Source organism: Macrobrachium rosenbergii, chromosome 9 (genome assembly GCF_040412425.1).
Source record: "Macrobrachium rosenbergii isolate ZJJX-2024 chromosome 9, ASM4041242v1, whole genome shotgun sequence".
NCBI classification, from domain to species: Eukaryota; Metazoa; Arthropoda; class Malacostraca; order Decapoda; family Palaemonidae; genus Macrobrachium; species Macrobrachium rosenbergii.
In genome coordinates this window covers 45,095,866-45,118,238 of record NC_089749.1, presented here as the reverse complement: position 1 = coordinate 45,118,238, position 22,373 = coordinate 45,095,866, and the positions used below count along the sequence as shown (strand labels likewise).

Here is a 22,373-nt window from a genome sequence, read left to right as displayed (position 1 = left end):
TTCCAGTTGCCCATTATATCCTTTGAAAGCATAAACATATCATGAATTATAACAGTCCTTGTGAAAAATGAAAAAAATTCTAAGAGGTAACTTTTGAATTTAAGGTCATGGGTTCTTAGCTGGGTGTATGGGATTTGACAAGTAAACCCCCAAAAAAAAAAAAAAAAATTAGTTGTTTTATTGCCCTGTTATTGACTTGGACATATATATATATATAATATATATATATATATATATATATATATATATATATATATATATATATATATATATATATATATATATATATATATATATATATATATATTATGTTATTTATCCATATGTAAAAGTTAAAGCTACTTTTGCCTAACTGGCAGCTAAAAGGGCATTTGATGATGATTATTTTAACATTCTGTCTAACAGTTATGCAGATATTGTGGGTAGTCCACTAGGGATTATACCGTGTAGAGAAAATGTCTAGAATTCTTGTTATAGATGTTTAGTTGTCGTAATTTTGTTTATGACTATTGTTTATGATTTCCTATTTTACAGGTGTATGGATTTATCAGTGGAGTTCAGGATAGAAGCTGTAACATTATGCACACTACTCCTTCCTGAGAGACACAGGCACACGTTGATTTACCTTATGGATGTAAGTGAAAACTCTAAAATTATCCTCATATACTGTACAGATGTTAAAGGCTAGTCTACTTTTGAGTTGATGATTTTTTCAGTGACTAGCTGGTTATTATCCAAATTGATGATGGGCTTTGGTGAAGGAATAAGTAGGCATTATGATACTTTTGTTACAGCTCAGTCTTACTGATGTTTTAGCAAAAATGTTTCACTTTACAGTGTTCTCTTAGTAACTCTTAATTTGTAGTTCCTGACAGAGGTGGTTGCATCTAGTGGAAGTAACCTAATGGATGCTCATAATTTGGCAATAGTTTTGGCTCCAAATCTTTTGCCCACGACTATCACCCCAACTACAAGGAGGAAGAATTTCCAGAATATGCCATCAGAAGATGTTCTTCTAACTACCAATATCGAAATACTACAGGTGTGGTTTTAAGTGGTGCCAAGTTTAGATTTATTTTTACTACTTCTGGGTAGGTATTTAGGGAGGCAGCAAACTTTCGCCAAGACCGTTTTTTCTCGATGAGTTAAATACTGTATGGAATCTCCTTAGAGTTTTCCCCCCTTTTCCTCTTACGATAAATTTTTTCAGTTTTCCTTACTGACTCTCTCTCTCTCTCTCTTTCTCTCTCTCTGACCAGACAGGTTTTACCATTGGTATAATTTTTTTTGTTACTCCAGAGCATTTTTCCCCCAGTAAGTCACTTAGTCAAATTTGAATTATACCATAACAGCTTTCTTATGCAAATGAACTAATAACTATGGTATTCATCCCAGCTGATTATTGAAAATGGGTCCCGTTTTTGCCAAATGCCATCTGGTTTGGCTCTGGCACTTGAGCATCGAGAGCAGAGCAAATCCACTGAGAATCTCCTGGCATCCCAACTACACTCGGCTGTGAGGAAGAAACGTCGCAGTGCTTCAATACACCGTGAGCCTTTTTGATTTGATTAGATATTATGAGGAGTTGGAAAACTCCACTGATCAACTATGTAGATGTAAAAATGTTTGGATGGAGTTGAACAGTAAAAATCTTTTTAGAAATTCAACTTGAAAACAAAAAATTTGCATATTTGTAAGTTAGGAAAAAGATAATTAGTTTTGGAAAATCACAAATAGGTTACTTATTTGAGCAGTTGAAAACAGTATTTTTAAAGTCCCCCTTTTATTTCAAGAGCAAACTCTAGCAGTCTCATGGGCAACAAAAATGCATATGTGGGCAGCTTGAAGAAAACTGAACTAATAATTACTATACTTTAGAGATTGTGGTATATGGGAAGCATGTAAACTATTAGCAGACTGCAAATTACATGCTCATGGGATGATACCTTGGTAGATTGACTGATTACTGTGAAAAGGTATTGTTTAATAATTTGAGTGAGACAGTAAAAAAAAGTATTAATTGCCATTGAACTGACAAACCTTGATAGTTGAATCTCAAACGTTATATATTGCAAGGACTTTTCTGTCATAGTAATACTACTGTATAATTTAGTTTATATTTGACTTAATGGGAACTATACATTGTTAAGGCTACTATGACCCAGTGATAAGTCACTATGAATTCTAATTTTATCTTGCTTCTTTATGGCAGCATTAGGGCTCTCAGGAAGGTAATACACTGTGTGAAGTACTTTTTATTGATGGTTGGTGATATCCCTGAATTAAGCCACATATTGTGCTAGATTTTTTTACTGAAGTGTGTTCACGTTGGAAGGAAAATTCCAGATCTATACTTTTTACTTCTTTAGTACTTAGATTCAATTTTAATCAAAGAGTAGGTAGTCCCCGGTTATTGGTGGGCTCGGTTATCGGCAGTCAGGTTTTGCGGGGCTTGTCTAGCGATGAGAATTGGCAATTTTCAGTGCCGACTTCCGCTTGTTGGCGCCGATAATTGCATATTGGTGCTGATACATACCTAACAGTGGCATTGATAACTGAAAATCTGATTATTGCCGACAACTGCCAAAAATCTCCACACAAAAGCCGATAACCGAAAATCAGAGATTTTCTGTTATCTGCAATTTTCACTTATTGTCATGCCATCAGAACAGAACCCCTTGCCGATAACCGGGGACTACCTATACTGTATTAAGATTTTTTATTATTTTGCCTAAGAGGAATGTATTTCCCATCTTTATGGAAAGAGATTGTTTTATTACTGTTCATTAGTGGAATTTATTAGTTTTCATTGATGGAATTATGAAAGCTGTCTCTATTTGTACTCTGGATTGTTAAAGATTATTCAGTAAAATGTAATCCATTTTTTTTTTATATAGGGCTGATGACAGGATTGCGCCGTGTGGTTGGGCACTCGTCTGTATCTGGTTCACCGCTGAAAGCATCAGAAAGCGTTGAATATCTGGATTCTCTTCACCAGCACCCAGGTGTTGCACTCTCCCCAGCCCCAACATACAGCATATCGCCAAGAAAGCGTAAATCTGCCGATGCCTTTGAATTGTGCACAGAAACACCCAGGTAAGTTTATTTTTGTGACTTTGTGTATGTTGCTCTTTGCACGCTGGGTTCAACTGTCTTTTGTGGTAATCATGTGCGCCCTCAGATGGTCTCATCGTATTTCTCTGAATACAGTACAATACTTATACATAAATGAATTTTTATCAGAAAAATACCTTGAAAAACTTTCTGTAATTTTACATTGAATTTTTAGAAATTATACTTTGAGGCACATACTATTAGGGTCTTTTACCTTGAGATTTAATCACTTCTATTTTCAAGATAAAAATTTTTTTTAAATATCCTTGCTGTAGTACTTACCTGTCCATGGTGTCTCCATTGTGGGTGCATTAGCTTCATCATTACATCATTATCTCTTTTGCAAGGTGAAAGCAACTGCTACAGTAACGGTACAGAACTTTATCCATTGTTAGGTTCAAGAATTGCTGAATGCTTTTGGTGTGAAAGAAAGCTGTTAAAGTAAATAGAATAGTTGTATATAACACGGTTGACGTAAACAAAAATAGTTGTATATGCCATATTACAGGGAATTAGAAAATATGGAATCTACAACACAGTATTTAGTATTTCTATAGGGTTGATAATTGCTTCTCTGAATAACAATTTTATGCTTCCTACCCTCAGTAATCTTTCCATCACCCTTTTTAATATCCATTTATTCCTTTAGTAATCTTTTGAGTGGCCTTCCTTTAGCAATAATAATACACTGCTTTGCCTTAAAAGTGCCCTTTTTCTTTTTTATTTTTGTAATCTCTGTTAGTTTAATAAAACATGACTCGATATTTTTATTTTTTTTATTTTTAAAGTAATATCATCCCATCCCATCCCATCTTTGAGCTGAGCATGGGGCGCACACATGTGTGATCTAACTGCAGCATGTTGTATTGCAGAGATGCAGGAGGCGATGCCCACCATGTTACAACGCCTCCATCCAGCAAGAGGGTGAGGGTGGAAAGCGAGGTGGGTGTTGGGGCTTGCACTTCTCCGGCTACTGCTACTTCTACTTGTACTAATTTGGATGTTACACCACCTGCTGTTTCCAATATCCTTCCTACTACTATTGTTACATCTGCTACTCCTTGTGTGAGTATAGAATGCAGTCATTTGCATGGTCCTGAAGTAAATACTGTAGTTGTTTCAACTCTCTCAAACTGATCTTGATCATTAGATTGCACCATTGTTTCTTTTGTTTTGATGTGATTTCTCTCTTCAGTTACTGCTTGAATAACTCTTTGCTGCCTTCTTAGGTGTATCCCAGTCTTTCTGTAGAAAATTTAGAAGTGAATGATGTGACCATTATTCAAAGTCAGTTTTATTTTTCAAAATACAAGTCCATCAGGTATGATGATTCTTTAGAAAATTTCTTCTTAAAATATTCTATGGAAATATACAAGTATTTCTGGGTTATAATTTTTTTGAAGTTTTATGTTAAATCATACCAAGACGGGATGGAGGAACATTTTGGATAGAATTTTAGACTATCTTGTTTCAGAAAGAAAATTTCAAATTTGATTGGCATGATACTTGTAATGCATCTGCTATATCAAGTTTATTAGAATGTGTGAGGCATGATGTGAATAGAATTAGTCAACCTAGGTTCATGACACTTAGGTGCAAGTATGACTGTTTAAGGCTTTTTGAGGGAATTAGAAAATTAAGAGGAAACTATCTTACTTCAGAGTAGATTATATTTTGGTCTATCACACTCATCTTATTTGACTGGGTGGTTTTTATAGTGTGGGGCTCTGGGTTGCATCCTGCCTCCTTAGGAGTCCATCACTTTTCTCACTATGTGTGCTGCTTCTAGTAGCACACTTTTTTGCATGAGTCCTGGAGCTACTTCGGCATCTAGTTTTTCCAGATTCCTTTTCAGTGATCTTGGGATCATGCCTAGTATTCCTATGATTAGGGGTACAATTTCCACTGACATATTCCATATCCTTCTTATTTTGATTTTCAGGTCTTGATACTTATCAGTTTTCTCTCTTTCTTTGACATCTACTCTGGTGTCCCATGGTATTGTGATATCAGTGAGTGATACTTTCTTCTTGATTTTGTCAATCAGCGTCACGTCTGGTCTATTGGCACGTATCACCCTATCTGTTCTGATACCATAGTCCCAGAGGATCTTTACCCGATCGTTTTGTATCACTCCCTCAGGTTGGTGTTTGTACAACTTATTACTGCAAGCTAGCTGGTGTTTCTTGCACAGGCTCCGGTGGAGAGCTTTTGCTACTGAATCATGCCTCTTTTTATACTGGTTCTGTGCAAGTGCCGGACATTCACTTGCTATGTGGTTTATGGTCTCGTCTTTCATATTGCACTTCCTGCGCATGGGTGAGATGTTATTTCCATCTATTGTTCTTTGGATATATCTGGTTCTTAGGGCCTGATCGTGTGCTGCTGTTAGCATTCCTTCTGTTTCCGTCTTGAGTTCTCCCCTCTGTAGCCATTGCCATGTTTCGTCACTGGCCAGTTCTTTTGTCTGTCTCATGTACTGTCCGTGCATTGGTTTGTAGTGCCATTCCTCTGTTCTGTTTTTCATTCTCCTGTCTGTATATTTCTGGGTCTTCGTCTGCTTTTATCACTCCTGCTTCCCATGCACTCCCTAGCCACTCGTCTTCACTGGTTTTCAGACATTGCCCCAATGCTCTGCTCTCGATGTTGACGCAGTCCTGTATGCTTAGTAGCCCTCTCCCCCCCCTTCCTTTCGTGTTATGTATAGTCTGTCTGTATTTGCTCTTGGGCGTAGTGCTTTGTGTATTGTCATGTGTTTTCTAGTTTTCTGGTCTATGCTGTGGAGTTCAGCCTTCGTCCACTCCACTACTCCTGCACTGTATCTGATTAGGTAGTTGTATAGCCTTTCACTGATGATACCTGTTGGTAACTTCCACATTATTGGTAGGCAGGTGATAGGCCTGTAGTTACTTGCTATATTTCCCATGTTCTTGTCTTTCTGTACTAATGATGTTCTCCCTGTGGTCATCCATTTGGGCACATGGTGGTATGTGATACAGTGCTGGAGTTGTTCTGCTATTCATGGGTGTAGGGCCTTGAAGTTTTTGAGCCAGTATCTGTGGACTTCATTGAGACCTGGGGCTTTCCAGTTGGGCATTTTCTTTAGTTGGTGTCTGACTGTGTCTGTCGTGGTCTCAGTGAATCTTTGCTTTATTCTCCCCATTTCTTCTGCCTTGATTTCCTGGAGCCATGTTGCATGTTTGTTGTGTGATACCAGATTGCTCCATATGTTTTCCCAGAGTGTCTTACTTGGTTCAGCTTCAGGAATTTCCTGGTGATTGTCTTCCCCTCTTAGTCCAGAGTGTCTTACTTGGTTCGGCTTCAGGAATTTCCTGGTGATTGTCTTCCCCTCTTAGTCCAGAGTGTCTTACTTGGTTCGGCTTCAGGAATTTCCTGGTGATTGTCTTCCCCTCTTAGTTGGCTGTACAGTATAGTCTTTTCTGGTTGGTTGCAAAGAGTTTGTGATGTTGGTATCCTTGATTCCTGTTCATATACTGTTGGATCTTATGTGCTTTGGCTTTAAGCCTCTGTTTTATATCTTCTATTGTGTTGTTTAGTCCCTTCTCCTGTACTTTGTATTTCTCATTCAGTTCCTCTCTTGTTTTCTTGCTTTTTAGCCTCTTTTCTGCCATCTCTCAGTTTACTCAAGTCAGATCTCATCGCCATGATTTGTTTTTCCAGGCGCTTTTTCCAAGGAGTTTGCAGTTTTGGTTTCTGTTTGGGCGGGTTGTGATGGTGGTGTTGGTGTTCATATCCCCATGAGTTCTACTATGAGTCTTGCTCCTGCATATGCCAGGTTATTTATTTCTCTGATACTGGTGGTGTGGATTAGTCTCCTTATTTCATTAACTTCACTTGTTTTCTCCCTTAGTTTCTTTGTGTTGCTGGCTTTCATGGAGGGGTTCTGTGTTCTTTCTGTATCTGGCTCCATCCATTCTCTGATCTGTTCCAACCATTCAGACCGTTCTGTTACATCTTCAGTGTTTTCTCGTGTGTTATTGTTTGGTAACTCATCATTCCTGTTGTTTTCTGTGTCATTGTCCCTTAATTCGTCTTCTTGTCCTTCGTTGCTGGGTGTTATTTCTCTTTCCAGTTCCTCTCTTTCTGTTGTGGAGAGCCAGTTCTTTTTCTTTATGTTCCTTACTTGGTCTGCCAGCCTCTGTTATGCTTGAGGGGTGTTATTTCTCTCATTCCAGATTTTGACCAGTCTTCTTCTGTATCCCCTTTCTGCTGGGTTGCTTCTGATGTAGCATCTCCATATTTCCTTATTTTCTTCTCTTGACCATTTCTTCTTCTGGTTTGCCTCTGTAGGTCCAGTCTCTAGTTGCTGGTTATTGTCGTTGTGGTAGTCAGTTGCTAGATGACGACCTCCAGGTACCTGACCGTCCTCCCCATCGATTGGGTTGTGTACCTGGGTGCCGGACGAAGCTCCTCTGTTGCCAGAGGTTCCATTTACGTTGTTGTAGTTTATTCTTCCATTTCCTTCCATCATTGCTGAGTTTTGCTATTTAACCCATAGCTGGACCCTACCCCATCAGGAATAGGTACTCATTTACAGCTGAGTAGGCTGAGGAAATTATGGTAAAGATCCTTTCCCAAGGAATCAACGCTGAGGAGAGCAGTCACCCATCCAATGACTGACCAGCCCCAATGTTGCTTAACCAGTCCATTGGTGAGCTAAACCACTGCCACACATTATTATTATTATTATTATTATTATTATTATTATTATTATTATTATTATTATTTTGTTGAAAAGAATGGCACTCAAAATGTCAGTAATAAATGCCTGTGTTGGCTGTACCCTCTCCCACTGCTGTTCCTGGAGCACCACCTCCAATGAACTTGAACACACTGCCCAGACACTAGTTAACAACAGATATCCTCACCATCAAGTAGTGAGAATATCGAGGAACAGCATCGACAGGTGATATGAGCAGAAAAACCGTGCCCGTCAGGAGGACACAAGGACCAGAAAATTATTCTACAGGAGATACATGAATAAGGAATACAAGAAAGATGAGGTAGCCATGAACAACATCATTTGAGCTCACGTAAACCCTGCCAAAGTAGACATGACAGTTGACCTTACAACCTATTACAAGGACTGGAGGACTGCCTAATACGTCATAAAGAACAGCCCCTCCATCAGCAGTGATCCCATGAAGAGAGAGGAGTTGTCTACCAAATACTGTGCCCTGAAAATGAATGCCACCATTCTAACATTGGTGTGACAACTACTCGCCTTTCTAAGGGGATCACTATCCATCTGCTTGAAGAGGTGGTGTACCAACACTGCACAAGGGAACATGGCAATGCCAACAGATCGTAAGGAACACCAGAATCCACAATGGCGATGTGGACCAACGCTGCCTCTGCTATAAGGAGGCCCTCGCTTTTCTGTGGTGGAAACCTACACTATATGTTGCTCAGGAAACCCTCCTCCAGCCGACCACCGTCAGGAGAACGAGGCATGCCCCTGAGGCAACGATACAGCCGCCCCCTCACCAATCAGCCAGAGTTGCAGCAATAGGAGAGCTCGTGGAATATAACTGACCAATGAAAAATCACCCCTTCTTTTGAAATCCTGTTTTCAGGTATAAATACTCCCTGCATGTACCCTGGGTGCCATTCACTTCCTTCAGTGGTAGCAAGCGACTACTGACACGCCGGATAATAAGTGAACTTTGGATAGCTGCTTTATAAGTTGCCTGCTGAAACGAAGAAACATTCGCCAAGTTGAGAAAGTGAAATATAAGTTTAATGGCATATAGAGTGCCATTCTTTTCAACAAAGTTTACCTCAAAGAGGGTGTCCTTGCAAGATATTATTATTATTATTAGTTAAACTAGATGGCAGTCAGGTGGGTCAACAACAAATCTTTGCAAAAATCCTAAGTAATGATTTACTTTGGCACTGTAAACTAGTTTTACCAGGCTAATTTGCTAATATTTAACAAACAGTAAGTAAAGATGTACAAAATATTAATATCAAAGGTGAAAGTGAGGGTCATGAAAGTGCATGTGGGACCTAACTCAGCTCATATGGTAAAAATGTAAGTACATTTCTGTGATTACGATTTTATGTCAGTTCATCTGGCCCACCGTCTACAATACAGCTCATTTATGTCATTTGTCAACGTGAAAGACAATCAGGCAAACAGCAAACTCACTAGTATCCATGACGGTAGAATTGTTATAATAGAGACTTCAAAAATACTGCAGGATGGCCTGTTTAATAATATATCTGAGCGTGATCTGTCAAAAATCCAATATCATGTCAAGACATGCTATGCTGTATACAAAAGAAGAGGTGAGAGACATTCACAAAAACTATCAACATGCCAATGAACCCTTGAACCATCTACTGAATCATTTTCATCAAGTCCTGAGAACTGCCAGAAAAGAGCCAAAACAGCAGCTGCTTCGAATTCCAAGGAAAAACCATGCATTATCTGTAACCAAATAAAATTTCAGGGCAATACTAAAAGATATTGCATTTGCGATGGAATTCTGGCAGAAAACTTTCTCACAGCTACTGCTTTCAATAAGGACAGTGTCCACACTAGAACAGTCTTCGTAAAGACTGCTGGCGATGTTTTTGCTGCAGGTGTTATGCATCACAAGAACTGCTTGAACAAGTACATCAAACAATTTCAGCGAGATGTGGCATCTCTGATGGCATTTGAAGAACAAGATGAAAGTCCACAGATGAAAAGGGTGTTCAAGGAACTGATGAACACCATGAAGATTATACATCAGACCTCCACCAGCCCAGATCAATTATGACTTAGATAAAGATACTGTACTGTTAAAGTTCCTGCAAATCAGTGACTATGCTTGCGTAAGAAACTTTGATCTTCAAACTTTGCTAAGATCTGAAATAATGCCAACTTCCTTCAACTTTGTGAAGGAAGGATTCATATGTAAATAAAAAAAGGCTGATTTTGCTACTGAGCTAATGAAATTATTTCCTAATGAGACACCATCATCATTATCATCAACTGTGTATCTTCGCAGCATTATCATAGAATTCATAGGGCATGCCAGGAAAGTTCCAATGAAGCAGATGAAATTGAAAACACAGAGACTGCACGGAATCTGCGGAATTTGTTTCAATCTCATTCAAGTATATGCAGTCGCATTGACATTGTATTTGATTTGTACAAGGATTGGAGCATCAAAGGCAGTGAGCGTAATCAAAGAAAGAAAGCAGAAGGTGTAGTATTGTATGTATCTAACTTGGATCAGCCTTTACCTGTTGAGACAGAAAAGTTTTGGGCCCTCTCGGGGAACAAGGTTGCATTTCAACGTGTTTTCAGTCAGTGGGTCAAGGAAAACATTACTGACAGGTGTCTCCTCTTGGGTGGATCACATAAAGACAGTGACACAATGTGTTTCATTGTCGTAAATGGATCAGTCAAAACTGAGCGACTACTTGCATGCTCTCCTGAGGAAGCAACGATCAAATAATGTTTCACATTAACCATGCTGTCAAAGTTGGGAGATTTAATAGCATTGTCATTGCATCTCCAGACACTGATGTATTTGTGTCTGAAATACACCATTATAGTAAATTGAGGGTCTTTAACTTGGAGGAACTCTGGTTCAAATCTGGCCATAGTCAGTCTACAAGTGTACAGTAGTTCCCATTCACAACTTGGTTAGGACCATGGACTCAGATCTTGTAGATATATTGCCCTTCGATGAAAGCTGGTAAGAAAAGAAAAGCTTTCATCGAAGGGAGAAAAGGTGCTTAAAATTTCTTGTGCAACTTTGGAAAAGAAGAAGTTAATTATGGGATCATTACTAAGGCTGAGAAGTTCCTTCTCAAATGTATAACGTCATGTGATTTTGAGAGTTTTGATGAGCTTCGCTTCATCCTTTATCATACAAAATATCATCAGTTTGATATAGAGAGATTTCCTCCTACATCTGCCTGTATCACACAACATATTCTAAGGGCCTACCTGCAGTGCTACATGTGGCTTTATGCTCCATTCATTGAAGATATTCAGTTGAATCCTCTTGACTCTGGATACATGCTTGCTGATGATGAACATTTGTTACCAGTAATCATGGCAAAAGCACCCATTCCAGATGAGTTCCCAGCTCCTTGTAACTGTTTAAAGTGTGTCCGACCAAGTGTTCGCTCATGTCGACAGAGGGAAATCACATGTAGCAGTTTTTGTAAATGTGAAGCCAGTTCATTATGCAAAAATCTGCTGAATCCAGAACAACCATGACGGGACTGAGAACAACATCAATAACACCAGCAAGCACCTTTATGCACATCAAATGGTGTTCAGTTTTCTATTTGTATTACTATTAGTGATGAAGTATACATATGGAGTTACATGTTATTTTTGTGGAAATACTTTATTTTGATGGTTAGTAAAAAATTATCAGACCTTAGGAATACGAGGGATAAAATTTCCAATTTGTCTTTAGAACCCATTTTAGCCCTTCAGTTCTACAATAATATTATCATCAAATTTATTACAAAGTGAGCATTACTGTATTTGCAAAACTATCTCTATAATATCATAAGCCGGGACCCAAAATTTTTCCTTGTAGATTCATTTTAGGCCTTAAATTCTATTAGAATTGCATTCAGTATCAAATTTCCTTTCGAACAAGATATAACATGCCCATGATTGTAGAACTGTACAATTGCGCTATTTAGCACCAGGGTCCAAAATGGCTGCCATCTTTGATTCAATACGGTGGACAAACGACCATAAACCCCGACATGCTACCTCTTAATAAATGCTCTAGAAACAGCATATTTACAGTATCAAAAGTCAAAATGAGGTGATGTACAAGTGCACACAGGACTTAACACAGCTCGTAGAGTACAAGCTGCAACCCTTTTCATTCCTTTTACTGTACTGCCATTCATAGTCTCTTTCTTCCACATAGTGCAACTGCGAGGTTTTCCTCCTGTTACACCATTCGAACCTTTTTACTGTCAATTTCCCTTTCAGTGCTGAATGACTTCACAGGTCCAGTGCTTGGCCTTTGGCTTAAATTCTGTATTCCATTCCATTCCAGCATTTGCTGTTAGTTTTGATATTAACATAAAGTATTTTTAATTGTTAGTGTTGGGCTGCGTTCTGTGCAATAGGTGGATGGGTCACGTGGCTTATTTATTAAATATCATTGTCAACAAGTGTGACCAATTCAGAGACTGGGTAGTTACTTTGGCAAGTCACATGTTATGCTTTGGAGACTACATATTACAGTCCAATGATGGTTTTGATCAATTTCAGTTTCCATGAAATTTCTCATTTATTAAAGATGGCTTCCAGAGATGTTAAACAGTCACTAATGGGAATGGTTGTTTTTTATATGGTTAAAGTAGAAGCCAATCCAGCTGCTATAATGGCATCTTCATTTCCCTTTATGCCCACACTGACAACATGTTTCACTGTTGACACCAGCTTCTTATGATTTATGTAAAGAAAGCCTAATTTGTTGTAAAAAAGAGTTTATAGGATAATAGTTTTAAAAGTTTATAGGACACTAGCTTTAAGGGGCTTTTATAGCACTTGTGGTCAGTGAAGATTAGAAATTTCAGTGGGGTGAACAGTCACCACCCTAGTTATGAACATTCAGAGATAAAACAGATTAGAGTCACAAGTTCAAATTTTGCTCTGCACGCGTATTCTGCTAGTAAGAATTTTTGCAAGGAACAACACGAGGAAGAAGAAGAACCTGTTCCTTTAACCCCTTTCCTGATTGTCCTAAGTATTCTCATGATTAACTACCATGTATTCTTACAATCGAGAATACTTGTTCATACTTGTAAAATATCCCTACTTATTTCTATCTTCCTGATTTAACCCATTTTCTATTTTCCGCTCCCCATAGGAAACGTGTAGTATGTATTTTTGTCAAAAGATGGAGGTGTGCATTGTTTACTGTGTGAACTTCCGATGTCAGATGCCACTCTTGCGAAATTCTCTCCAAGTTCATAGCTTTCAAAGCATGGAAAAAATTACTAAATTTTGAATGTTGCATGACTGTTTTTACCTTTCTAGCATCCAGAGTAATTCTTTATGATACGGTATGATTTAAAAATGTAGTGAAAATAGTATAATCTATGACTCCTGAGTTAACTCATGAATGTAAACAAACAAAAATTATGCAATACGTATTAAAAACCGACTTACGAACAATTCAAGATATGAATGACCGTCCAGAACGTAACTTGTTTGTAAGTAGGGTAGTGACTGTACAGTACTTTTAGTAATATTGACTTCCAAGTCTGTTACACACAGTTCTTCTTTGAAACAAGCATTGTTTGATTTAGGAATCTGATGTGTTTTTCAGGCAATATTGCATCAAAATAAGCATGTGTCTACAGTTTATATAATTATTGAAGCTTCTTTTAGATGATGAGAACACACATTTTCTAATGAAAATGAACTTAGAAGGCTGCTGCCAGATTTATTGAATGTGACTGTTTACTTTTGTTTAACTATAAAAAAAAATGTATTGGTAAGTAAAAGAGATCAGTAACTGATTGGCAGGAGTACAGTACAGTCGACCCTCGTTAAGACGGACTAATGGGGGGCCCAGGGTGTCCATCTTAGGCGATAGTCCAGTTTAACCGGCAATAATTATATACATACCTATAAATATACTGTATTTCATTATTTTTATAAAGAGTATGCATAATAAACCAGTGTAGAAACGTTTGAATTAAAGCTCATGGTAAAAGTTAAAAAATGAAGAATAAAACATGATAAAAATGATAGAATTCAGCTGCATATGTAGATGCCTAGGCTGAGACATAAACGCATAATTGTTAAGTAAAATGAAGTGGAGTCTCCAAAACGAAGAGTAAGATTTTTTTCCTTTTTTCCATGTTTTTTATTTTATTTATTCATTATGGTTTATTATTATCTATATTAATATACTGTTAAATAAATGTGAGATGATTAAGATCATCAGTAATAAAATAGTGGGACAATTAAGACCATAAGTTCACTAACACATTTTGTTTTCAACAAAGACATTCCGTAAAACGCAAAAATATACGTGATCAAAATGATTGTAATTCAACTTGTGAATTTTAACGATAAGTAAGACTAAAATACACTTCATCATATTGATCTTGGAGAGGGTTGTTTTTTTATTGTTACCAATGTCATCATCAGTTTACAGTCATAAATCTGAGGACAGACCGGGAATAGGATTCGCAAGTGATGACGCATCACCAAAACAGGCTGTTGTGGGATTTTTCATGACAGTATATTAAAGTTAAAATTATTGTTGAATTCATTTTTTCATAAAGAAATAACTATATAAAGCAAATTACTGAGTAATTTTTGCCATCAGCAGTCAAACAATCAAGATCATGGCAACGTTCAAACTTAGTGCTGTCACGACATATTTCTATAAATAGAACAGAAGTAGAGGGCTGTCATTGGCCAGCAGATCTCCATGGGAACCAGCCAGCCAATCCTGTTTTAGCTGTATTCTGTCTGAGAAAGAACTTTTGCTCAGAGAAGCTGACGGTGACATAAGTGCATGTGTTTTGAATACAATACATAGTTTTTAATAGTGTATGTATTTTACTGGTTACATGAAGAATAGAATGAATTCCTTCATGTTACTTTGAGTGCAAAATTGCTGGTTCAGAGATTCTTCAGCAACAAAATATATATATATATATATATATTATATATATATATATATATATATATATATATATATATATATATATATATATATATTTTTTTTTTTTTTTTTTTTTTTGCTTCAGAAGATACTACTAAAGCTGCATCAACATACCTTCAAAACAAAATTCTTCTCTTTAATCTCTTGAGGATAGAATTATGCTGTATAGAGAGAACTGGGAATTTCTCTCTCTCTCTCTCTCTCTCTCTCTCTCTCTCTCTCTCTCTCTCTCTCTCTCTCTCTCTCTCTCTCTCTCTCTCTCTCTCTCTCATGTCATTTGCCACGTAAACACAAGTACTGTTCAGGAAAGAAAAAACATACAAAGCATCGTACTGTAGCTACCAGTCAGGCAGCAGATAGGTAAAACTGTTAATGCTCAGTGATTGGCTACAACACTTCCTACCGATCCAGACAACAGCTTTTCTTAATGACAGTACATACCGTGCATAAGTTAAATTGGTTATAAGTTAAAAGCATTTCAGTAAAGTATAGTATAAATGCAGAACAGTATATATAAGATAAAAATATAAAAGAAAAGTTTTTATTTACTTTTGGTAAATAAAAAAGGAAAACGTTATGCAACAAGCAGGGGAACAGTAACTATCTTAAATCGTGGTTGAACATTACATATTTTAAATTGGCTGACCCTCTTCGGTGTCCGTCTTATCCGATATCCGGGTTAATGAGGGTCGACTGTACTTTAAATTGACATTTTTCTAAAGATGTTTTTTAGTCAGGAGTAGGTTTAATGTAAAGAATATCTAAGATTACAAAGCAGGATGCATGATAGTTATCATTTGTAATTTGGCAATGACATGGGCAAGTGTTTTGGTCTTGCATTTTTATCAGTTGTTTATTTTCCAGGAGAGGCAGAGGAATAAAATTGTTAAGCCCGTTACCATTCGAGAGATCGAGGACACATGGGAGATACTCACCCAGTCGCCCTATAGAGCAACCCCTAAATCGAGTTTTAAGGAGTCATTTTCATCAAAAATTCGAACACTCTCCAAATCCCCGGGTTTTAATGTTCACACAATCCACAGTAGTATGAACCGCCAAAGCTTTGATAGAGTTGAACCTTTAGGGCAACCAAAAGAGGATAAAGGTTATCCTCGAGCATACTCTGATCTCTCTGTTGAATTGATGCCACTAAAAAAGACTAGAGCTCTGAAGCGTAGGAGCTGTGATGTTCCTCTTGGTGGTGTTAAAAGAGCTGGTAATTTTGAAGAGCCAGAACGCATTGTGAGGCGGAGCAGTTTGGACTGGAGATCTACTGGAAATGAACCAGATGGTGCAGATGTCTCAACATTAGGGCCTCGAGGCATACCTGATGGGGCAGAGTGCAATTTACGGGATGGCATGATGCCCAAACCAACAGTAAGTAGCTCACTGGAAGAACTAGAACAGCATTATGATGATATAAAAGCAGTTGTCAAAACAATGGAAGCTGAAATGGACAAAACCAATGTACAGCAGATGAAGGAAACTTACTTTCCAAATAGTTCTCTGACTTCAGAGAACATGAGTTACTCAGAAATGATTCAGAGTGCTTATGAACGCATGAAAGTGGAGAGCAAAGATCTGGGCAGCAGTCCATCCCAGAATCTCTCAAAACGATTAGACAAGGAGTTGAAGATACGTAATCGTAGGAGTGGTGAACACAGGGTTATGAGATCCCCGAGTGAACGTAAAATTGGTACTATAAGACGCCGCTCAAGAGAACTGGTGCAGAATGCTGCTAAAAGTATGATTAATATAGAAGACACTCCCAAAGCACAAGCACACCAGACCCCAAAAATGAAAGAACCCCTTATGCAAACTCCTGTAAATGGCTCTCTACGAAGGGGAAAACCAAATTCTGTCAAATCTGGTCTTCCTTTTGTAGTGCGCTCATTTTCACCTCTGCAGAAGGAGGAGGCCTTGGCAAACTGTTCAAATCGCACAGTAATTGTCAGTAAGAGGGTTGATATGGCTTCCTCTGCTAAAAGTCCCCACCAGCAGCCATGTAGTCATGAGAGTAGTAAAAACAGCATAGAATTGGACTTGAAAGGAAGTCTAGGAGATATACCATCCCTAAGTTTGGATGAAAATTTGATGGATAGCATTGTTGAACTTCTACCTGGACCCCTAACCCGCAGGAGATCTAGTCTCCTTTCATCACTGGTGTCATCTTTTCCAATTTTGAAGATTCCATCCTCTGAAAACTTTAGTGGCCTTGGTACAGAAGACATAGACAGCAGCATTAGTTCCTCAAAGGAACACATGGACTTGAGTGAAACTGAGAATCAAGAATCTCTCATAAAAGACCAGGGTAATCAGTCTTCTGTCATGGCTCTACCAGCAGTGATTTTGGCAGGCAAAGATGTAGAGGAAGAGCAGTGGGTGCCAGCAGCAGAATTCAGTTATGGAGACAAGGAGGAACAACAAGGAGCTTTTGCTATTGAGGGAAATCATGGAAGGCCTTCACTGGCTGCTTTGATGAAGCAGAAAAAAGTTACTGCCAATGTGCAGCTTTTTAATAACTTGCACACTGTATCTCCAATTCGTCAAAGTAATTCACGACTTCGTTCTACTACACCCCAGCAAAACATTCCACCTCGTAGTACAGCTTCTGAAAGGCGCAATGTTAGGTTAAGTTATTCAAAAAGTATGAACAATCGAAGTACTTTAACGCCAAGGGAGTTGATAAAGGCAAGACAGAGATCATTTCAGTTTGATAGATCCCCCATTAATTTAGCCAAAGTTGCAGTAGTTTCACCTTTGAAGGAAAGCACATGGATTAATGTTCAACAAGAACATGCTCATGAAGTACCAAAGGCTTTTAAAGGTGAAGCCACAATTCCACCAGCACCAACATGTAATGAGAAAAGTTTTAAGCCACCTGTTGCACCAGTAACTCCCATTCGGCCTTTCAATCAGTTCAAGGCCATTGGAAAGAACACAGAAACTCCTCCAAAACTGCCTCCTCGCTCTGGCGTAAGACCTTCGCCTATTAGAATACAGTACAGGTAAATAATATTAATTTAGTGCATTATTTCCAAGTTCAAACCTTTCTCAATCGCATGTTCATTCCATTACTGGTGTTTTGCAGCATTCCTAGTGTTTACTATCAATAATGTTTCATTATCATTGTATCACTGATCATTTGTGTGTTCTAGTTTTTTTATGTTTTTTTTTGTCATTATTTGTCTTACATGTTATAGCTCGTATTTTCCTTTTTTAATAAAGACATAGCTTCTATTGATGTATACAATGCATTGGTTTAAGTTAAGGGAGTATTTTTTCTAAGAATTATTCCCATAAGCTAAGTACCACAGATCAGCTTTGTAAAATCATGCAAAAATTTTAGTTAACATGGTTCCCATTGACAATTTGTAAATTGGAATATTTTTCTGCTGGTTTTTTGTTGCTAAAATATTACTTATATTTAGTGCCATATCAAAACTTTTGTATGTTTTTGGATATATTTGTAATTTTAGTATTTTTTATGATGTGCATCTTTTAATTATTTAATGTGAATAAAGCATCAATGTTTGCAGTGGTGTGTCACTGGTACATCACATGTTTGAAGGCCTTGCACATTTGTATGTTAAAACCATAGAGGTAGAATATTGGCCTGGAGACGGGGTGAGGGGATTAAGCCATACTCCTGGGTGAAGCCAGGTTGACAGGTACTCGGCCACGCCCAGTCGTGGCAAGAAGCAGGAGTGGGACACTTTGGGTAACTCAAAACTCTTCACTAAATACGTCAGTATTTACTGTTGTTTATTAAGGAAATATTTACAATAGTGCTGGTAAAACATAAGAAATCAAAGCACGATCATTTTACTCATGAAAAAAGAAAGAAAAAAAAAAACATGCAATTCACATTAAATCATTGGCCGCTAAACTGGATAAGTTTTGTGTATGATTGTCTACTCTTCACTGAAACTTGAGTTTGCAGCTTAGCAGTTAGTTGTTTTCCAACGTAATGGTACCTTACATTCAAATATTTTTCAGCAATTGCTTTTGTTAATAAATGTATATGATTGTCCAAAGGATCAGTATCGCATATATGATACCCAAAGTTAGTAAAGATTTCTTTGTCTTTATAGACTGCTAAAACTGATGTGACTAACTTATGAAAATCTGTTTTACTAAAGATTTTGTACAGGACATCATTTCTCTTAGTTTCTTCTCACAAATTATACATATGTCTATTACATCATCTGATGGGTTTATCAATTTTCCTTTGGTTTTCAGTTTAACAAGAGAATGGCGATCACTGCCATTCGACATGGTTAATGCATCAATGCATATTTCACAATGTAAACCCTTTTTCAAAGAAAATGCCACAAACCCGCAATATATACAACAATGTGGTTTGCACATTTTGTCAAATGGGTATTGCTTGAATGTAAACATATTCATCATCACCGTTGTTTGTCTCATCCGTATCACAGTCATCTAAAACTTTATTTCTCAAAAGAGACATATTTATACCTCTTATAGATGCATTATTTCCATATGTACTTGCAACTGTTAATATTGGCACGGATTTTAATGGTAAACAGTTACCTTTAACAACATCCATTATGTCGTTATGCACAAGTAGCTTTTTATAGGCAGCTGAGAATTGTCTAACCGTGGGATTGTTGTTAGCTCCCCATACTCCTTATTTGTCCAAAAAGCTCAATATGGTCTTGACTTAATTTGTAAGTCAACAGAAATGTCAATGGTGCCTCAAAAGCTGAAATATATCTTTCATAGATAATTTGAGACTTCTTATACAAAAGAGAAAACCAAGAAATCCAGTTTTTCTTTTTGTGTTTATTATATCTTGGCCATCACTAAATTTTAATGATCTAATATACGTTTCAGCTATTACAAGAAAATCCTTGATTTGGTCAATATTTCTCTTCTGAACTGACATTTGTAGCCCCTAGATTTCAAATTTCTAGAGTTCATTATGTCAAAAAGGTTATTAAAGAGCACAATAAAGTCAATAGTCACTTCACAACCACTAAGTTCACCTATATTTTCATCGAGACAATATCTCAAAGAGGTTCCAACCGATTCACTAAGCAATTGTGCTGCTAACTTAAGATTCATTTTTTTCCTGATCCACGCAATATGTGCAGCCCGTAGTTTGTTGGCTAAATGAAGTTCTTCCTTTTCTTGGAGGTCGTGCAGCAATTCAATGTATTTCCATTTCACAAAATTACTGTCTTTATCAATTAAAGTTTTCTTATCTCCAAAGCAATTGCACACAAGCTTAAGCATATGACATGGGTCTAAGAATATGCAGACAGGTTTCTTTATCACAGGATGAGGAAAGGCAGATTCAACGGTATCACTTTCAAAAGTGCAACCAAGGTATTTAATCATAGACAAATTTGAGGATGCTCCATCGCAAGTTAAAGATATAACTGTAACTCCAACTGAATGGAGCTTAGTCAAGCACTGTTGGACTAGATTTCCCTTTTCTCTTGCCCCTAATCCTGCTAGCAAAAATAGCCAACCAGAAGCCCGGCCATCATTCACTGACACGATCATGAAAGTAAGAGCCTCCCTTGCAACTGGCAGACTGTCAGTGTCTTGTCCAATTCTGTACCCATGTCAATATAGCCATAACACCTCTTTCCATCCCATTCCACATGTTTTCTAATGGCTATTTCATCCATGAGTAAAGCACAGAGCAAAGGCTTTCCAGCTTTAGTTGCAACTTCAGATCGCAATTTTGAGGCTGAAAAACAGGCTTAGAGAAGCCTGGATTGCCATCTACACTCTCATACCACTTTTGGATTGTTCTCGGATGAGGCAAACAAGTCTCAAACATCTTTCTAACATAGCGATACGCATGCGGGAATAAAAGTAAAGTGTCAGTGCAAAGCTCCTCAGTTCAGGAGAATAAGATTTTGGAACGGGCTTATTACTATGCTTAGCAATCTGTCGCAGTAGAAGATCCGAAACACCACCAGCACAATTTTCAAGTAGATTTATGCTATCTTCACTCATGAACCTTTTTTTCTCAAGATTTGATAGAACACTTTTCAAATCAGCATTTCTTTTTGCCAGACGCCGCTTCGATTGTTGAAGCACTTTGAGTTTCTTTTTGAAGCAATAAGTTCACTCTCACTGTTATCAAGCTTACGTTTTAATGTTTCGTTTTCCTTTCTCAATGATTCCACTTCTGTCGGAACATTAGGGAAAGTTGCAAAGGAAGCACATCAACTGATACAGGTGAATCATTACAATTGTCAGTGACAGTACGATTCGTTGACGCTTTTCTCTTTGGAGGATGATTTTCCTGGAGATGCTTCGAAATGCTTCAAAGATACGAGGAACAGCACCATTTCGAATCCAAACCATTGACTGAGATGTCCGATCTATGTCTTCTTCACGGAAATGTTTTGAGCATATCAATGAATATTTCGTTAGTGAAGTTTTCGCCTCATCCTCCGAACCCACTCCTGCTTCAGAGCCTCATCTTTTGGAAAACTGTAAAAAAGAGATACAACCAGTTAAAAGATATTCCTGATAAAACATAAAAACCCTAATGATAAGTTTAAAACACACACACACACACACACATATATATATATATATATATATATATATATATATAATATATATATATATATATATATATATATATATATATATATATATATATATACATATAAATTAGATAAAGATGGTAAAATAGGTCTAGTGGTTGTGGAGCTATTGCTCAAATGTAAAAAGCAGTTGCTTATTTTTATTTAATCTTTGCAACTTGATTGATATGTTTATCAAGTAGTTACAGACATGCACACACATATATTTATATTATATATATATATATATATATATATATATATATATATATATATATATATATATATATATATATATATATGTATGTACATGTATGTATGTATGTATGTATGTATGTAATGTATATATATATATATATATATATATATATATATATATATATATATATATATATACATGTGTGTGTGCGTGTGTATGTATGTATACATATTTTTCTCTTTTACATTTCGTTGAAACTAAAAAGAATTCAAGAAAGAAAGAAAACGAATTTCTTCAGTATCTCCGCTTTATTTTAATCAAAACTCAGCAGGGAAGACGGGTGGCTTACAAAATATAAAATTCTGAAGAGTTCGGTTGAATACAAAGCCAACACGTCAACAGAGCTTAAACCAAAACAGTAATCACCTGGGCAAATTTTATGGCATCTGCTAATCTCGGTCAAAAATTCTGAGCTGCTTATACTGACCATAGGATTAGTCCACATGGGTTTTAGGATTAAAAGCTGGACGATTCCCCTGGGAATTCATGAACATGCCACTAGTCAACTACAAGTAAAAACAACTTACAATAACCGGCCCAATGATTTAAACGCACACACTAACCCTTACTTCTGAAACTTCTATTTTCGACATCAATTATTATTATTATTATTATTATTATTATTATTATTATTATTAGTATTATTATTATTATTAAGTTAAATATTCTTAGCTATTTTTACCTGGCTTGAAAAAGTTCTGTCATGCTAAAACAAAACCAATGAATTGTCTGTAA

General features: G+C 37.0%; 1 protein-coding gene across 2 annotated transcripts in view; it reads left to right on the top strand.

The window, feature by feature from the left end:
- The window catches only part of LOC136841748 (uncharacterized), a 50,387-nt gene extending 32,048 nt beyond the window's left edge, over nt 1-18,339 (top strand). The window contains exons 4-9 of one of the 2 annotated variants that reach the window (XM_067109003.1): nt 535-634; nt 866-1,042; nt 1,396-1,549; nt 2,898-3,096; nt 3,987-4,179; nt 15,666-18,339. In XM_067109003.1, the coding sequence (XP_066965104.1) occupies nt 535-634; nt 866-1,042; nt 1,396-1,549; nt 2,898-3,096; nt 3,987-4,179; nt 15,666-17,813 (2,971 nt within the window). In that variant the 3' untranslated portion in view covers nt 17,814-18,339. The remainder of the gene's footprint in view (nt 1-534; nt 635-865; nt 1,043-1,395; nt 1,550-2,897; nt 3,097-3,986; nt 4,180-15,665) is intronic. The other variant, XM_067109004.1, reaches the window with a different exon arrangement.
- Nucleotides 18,340-22,373: the final 4,034 nt, after the last annotated feature.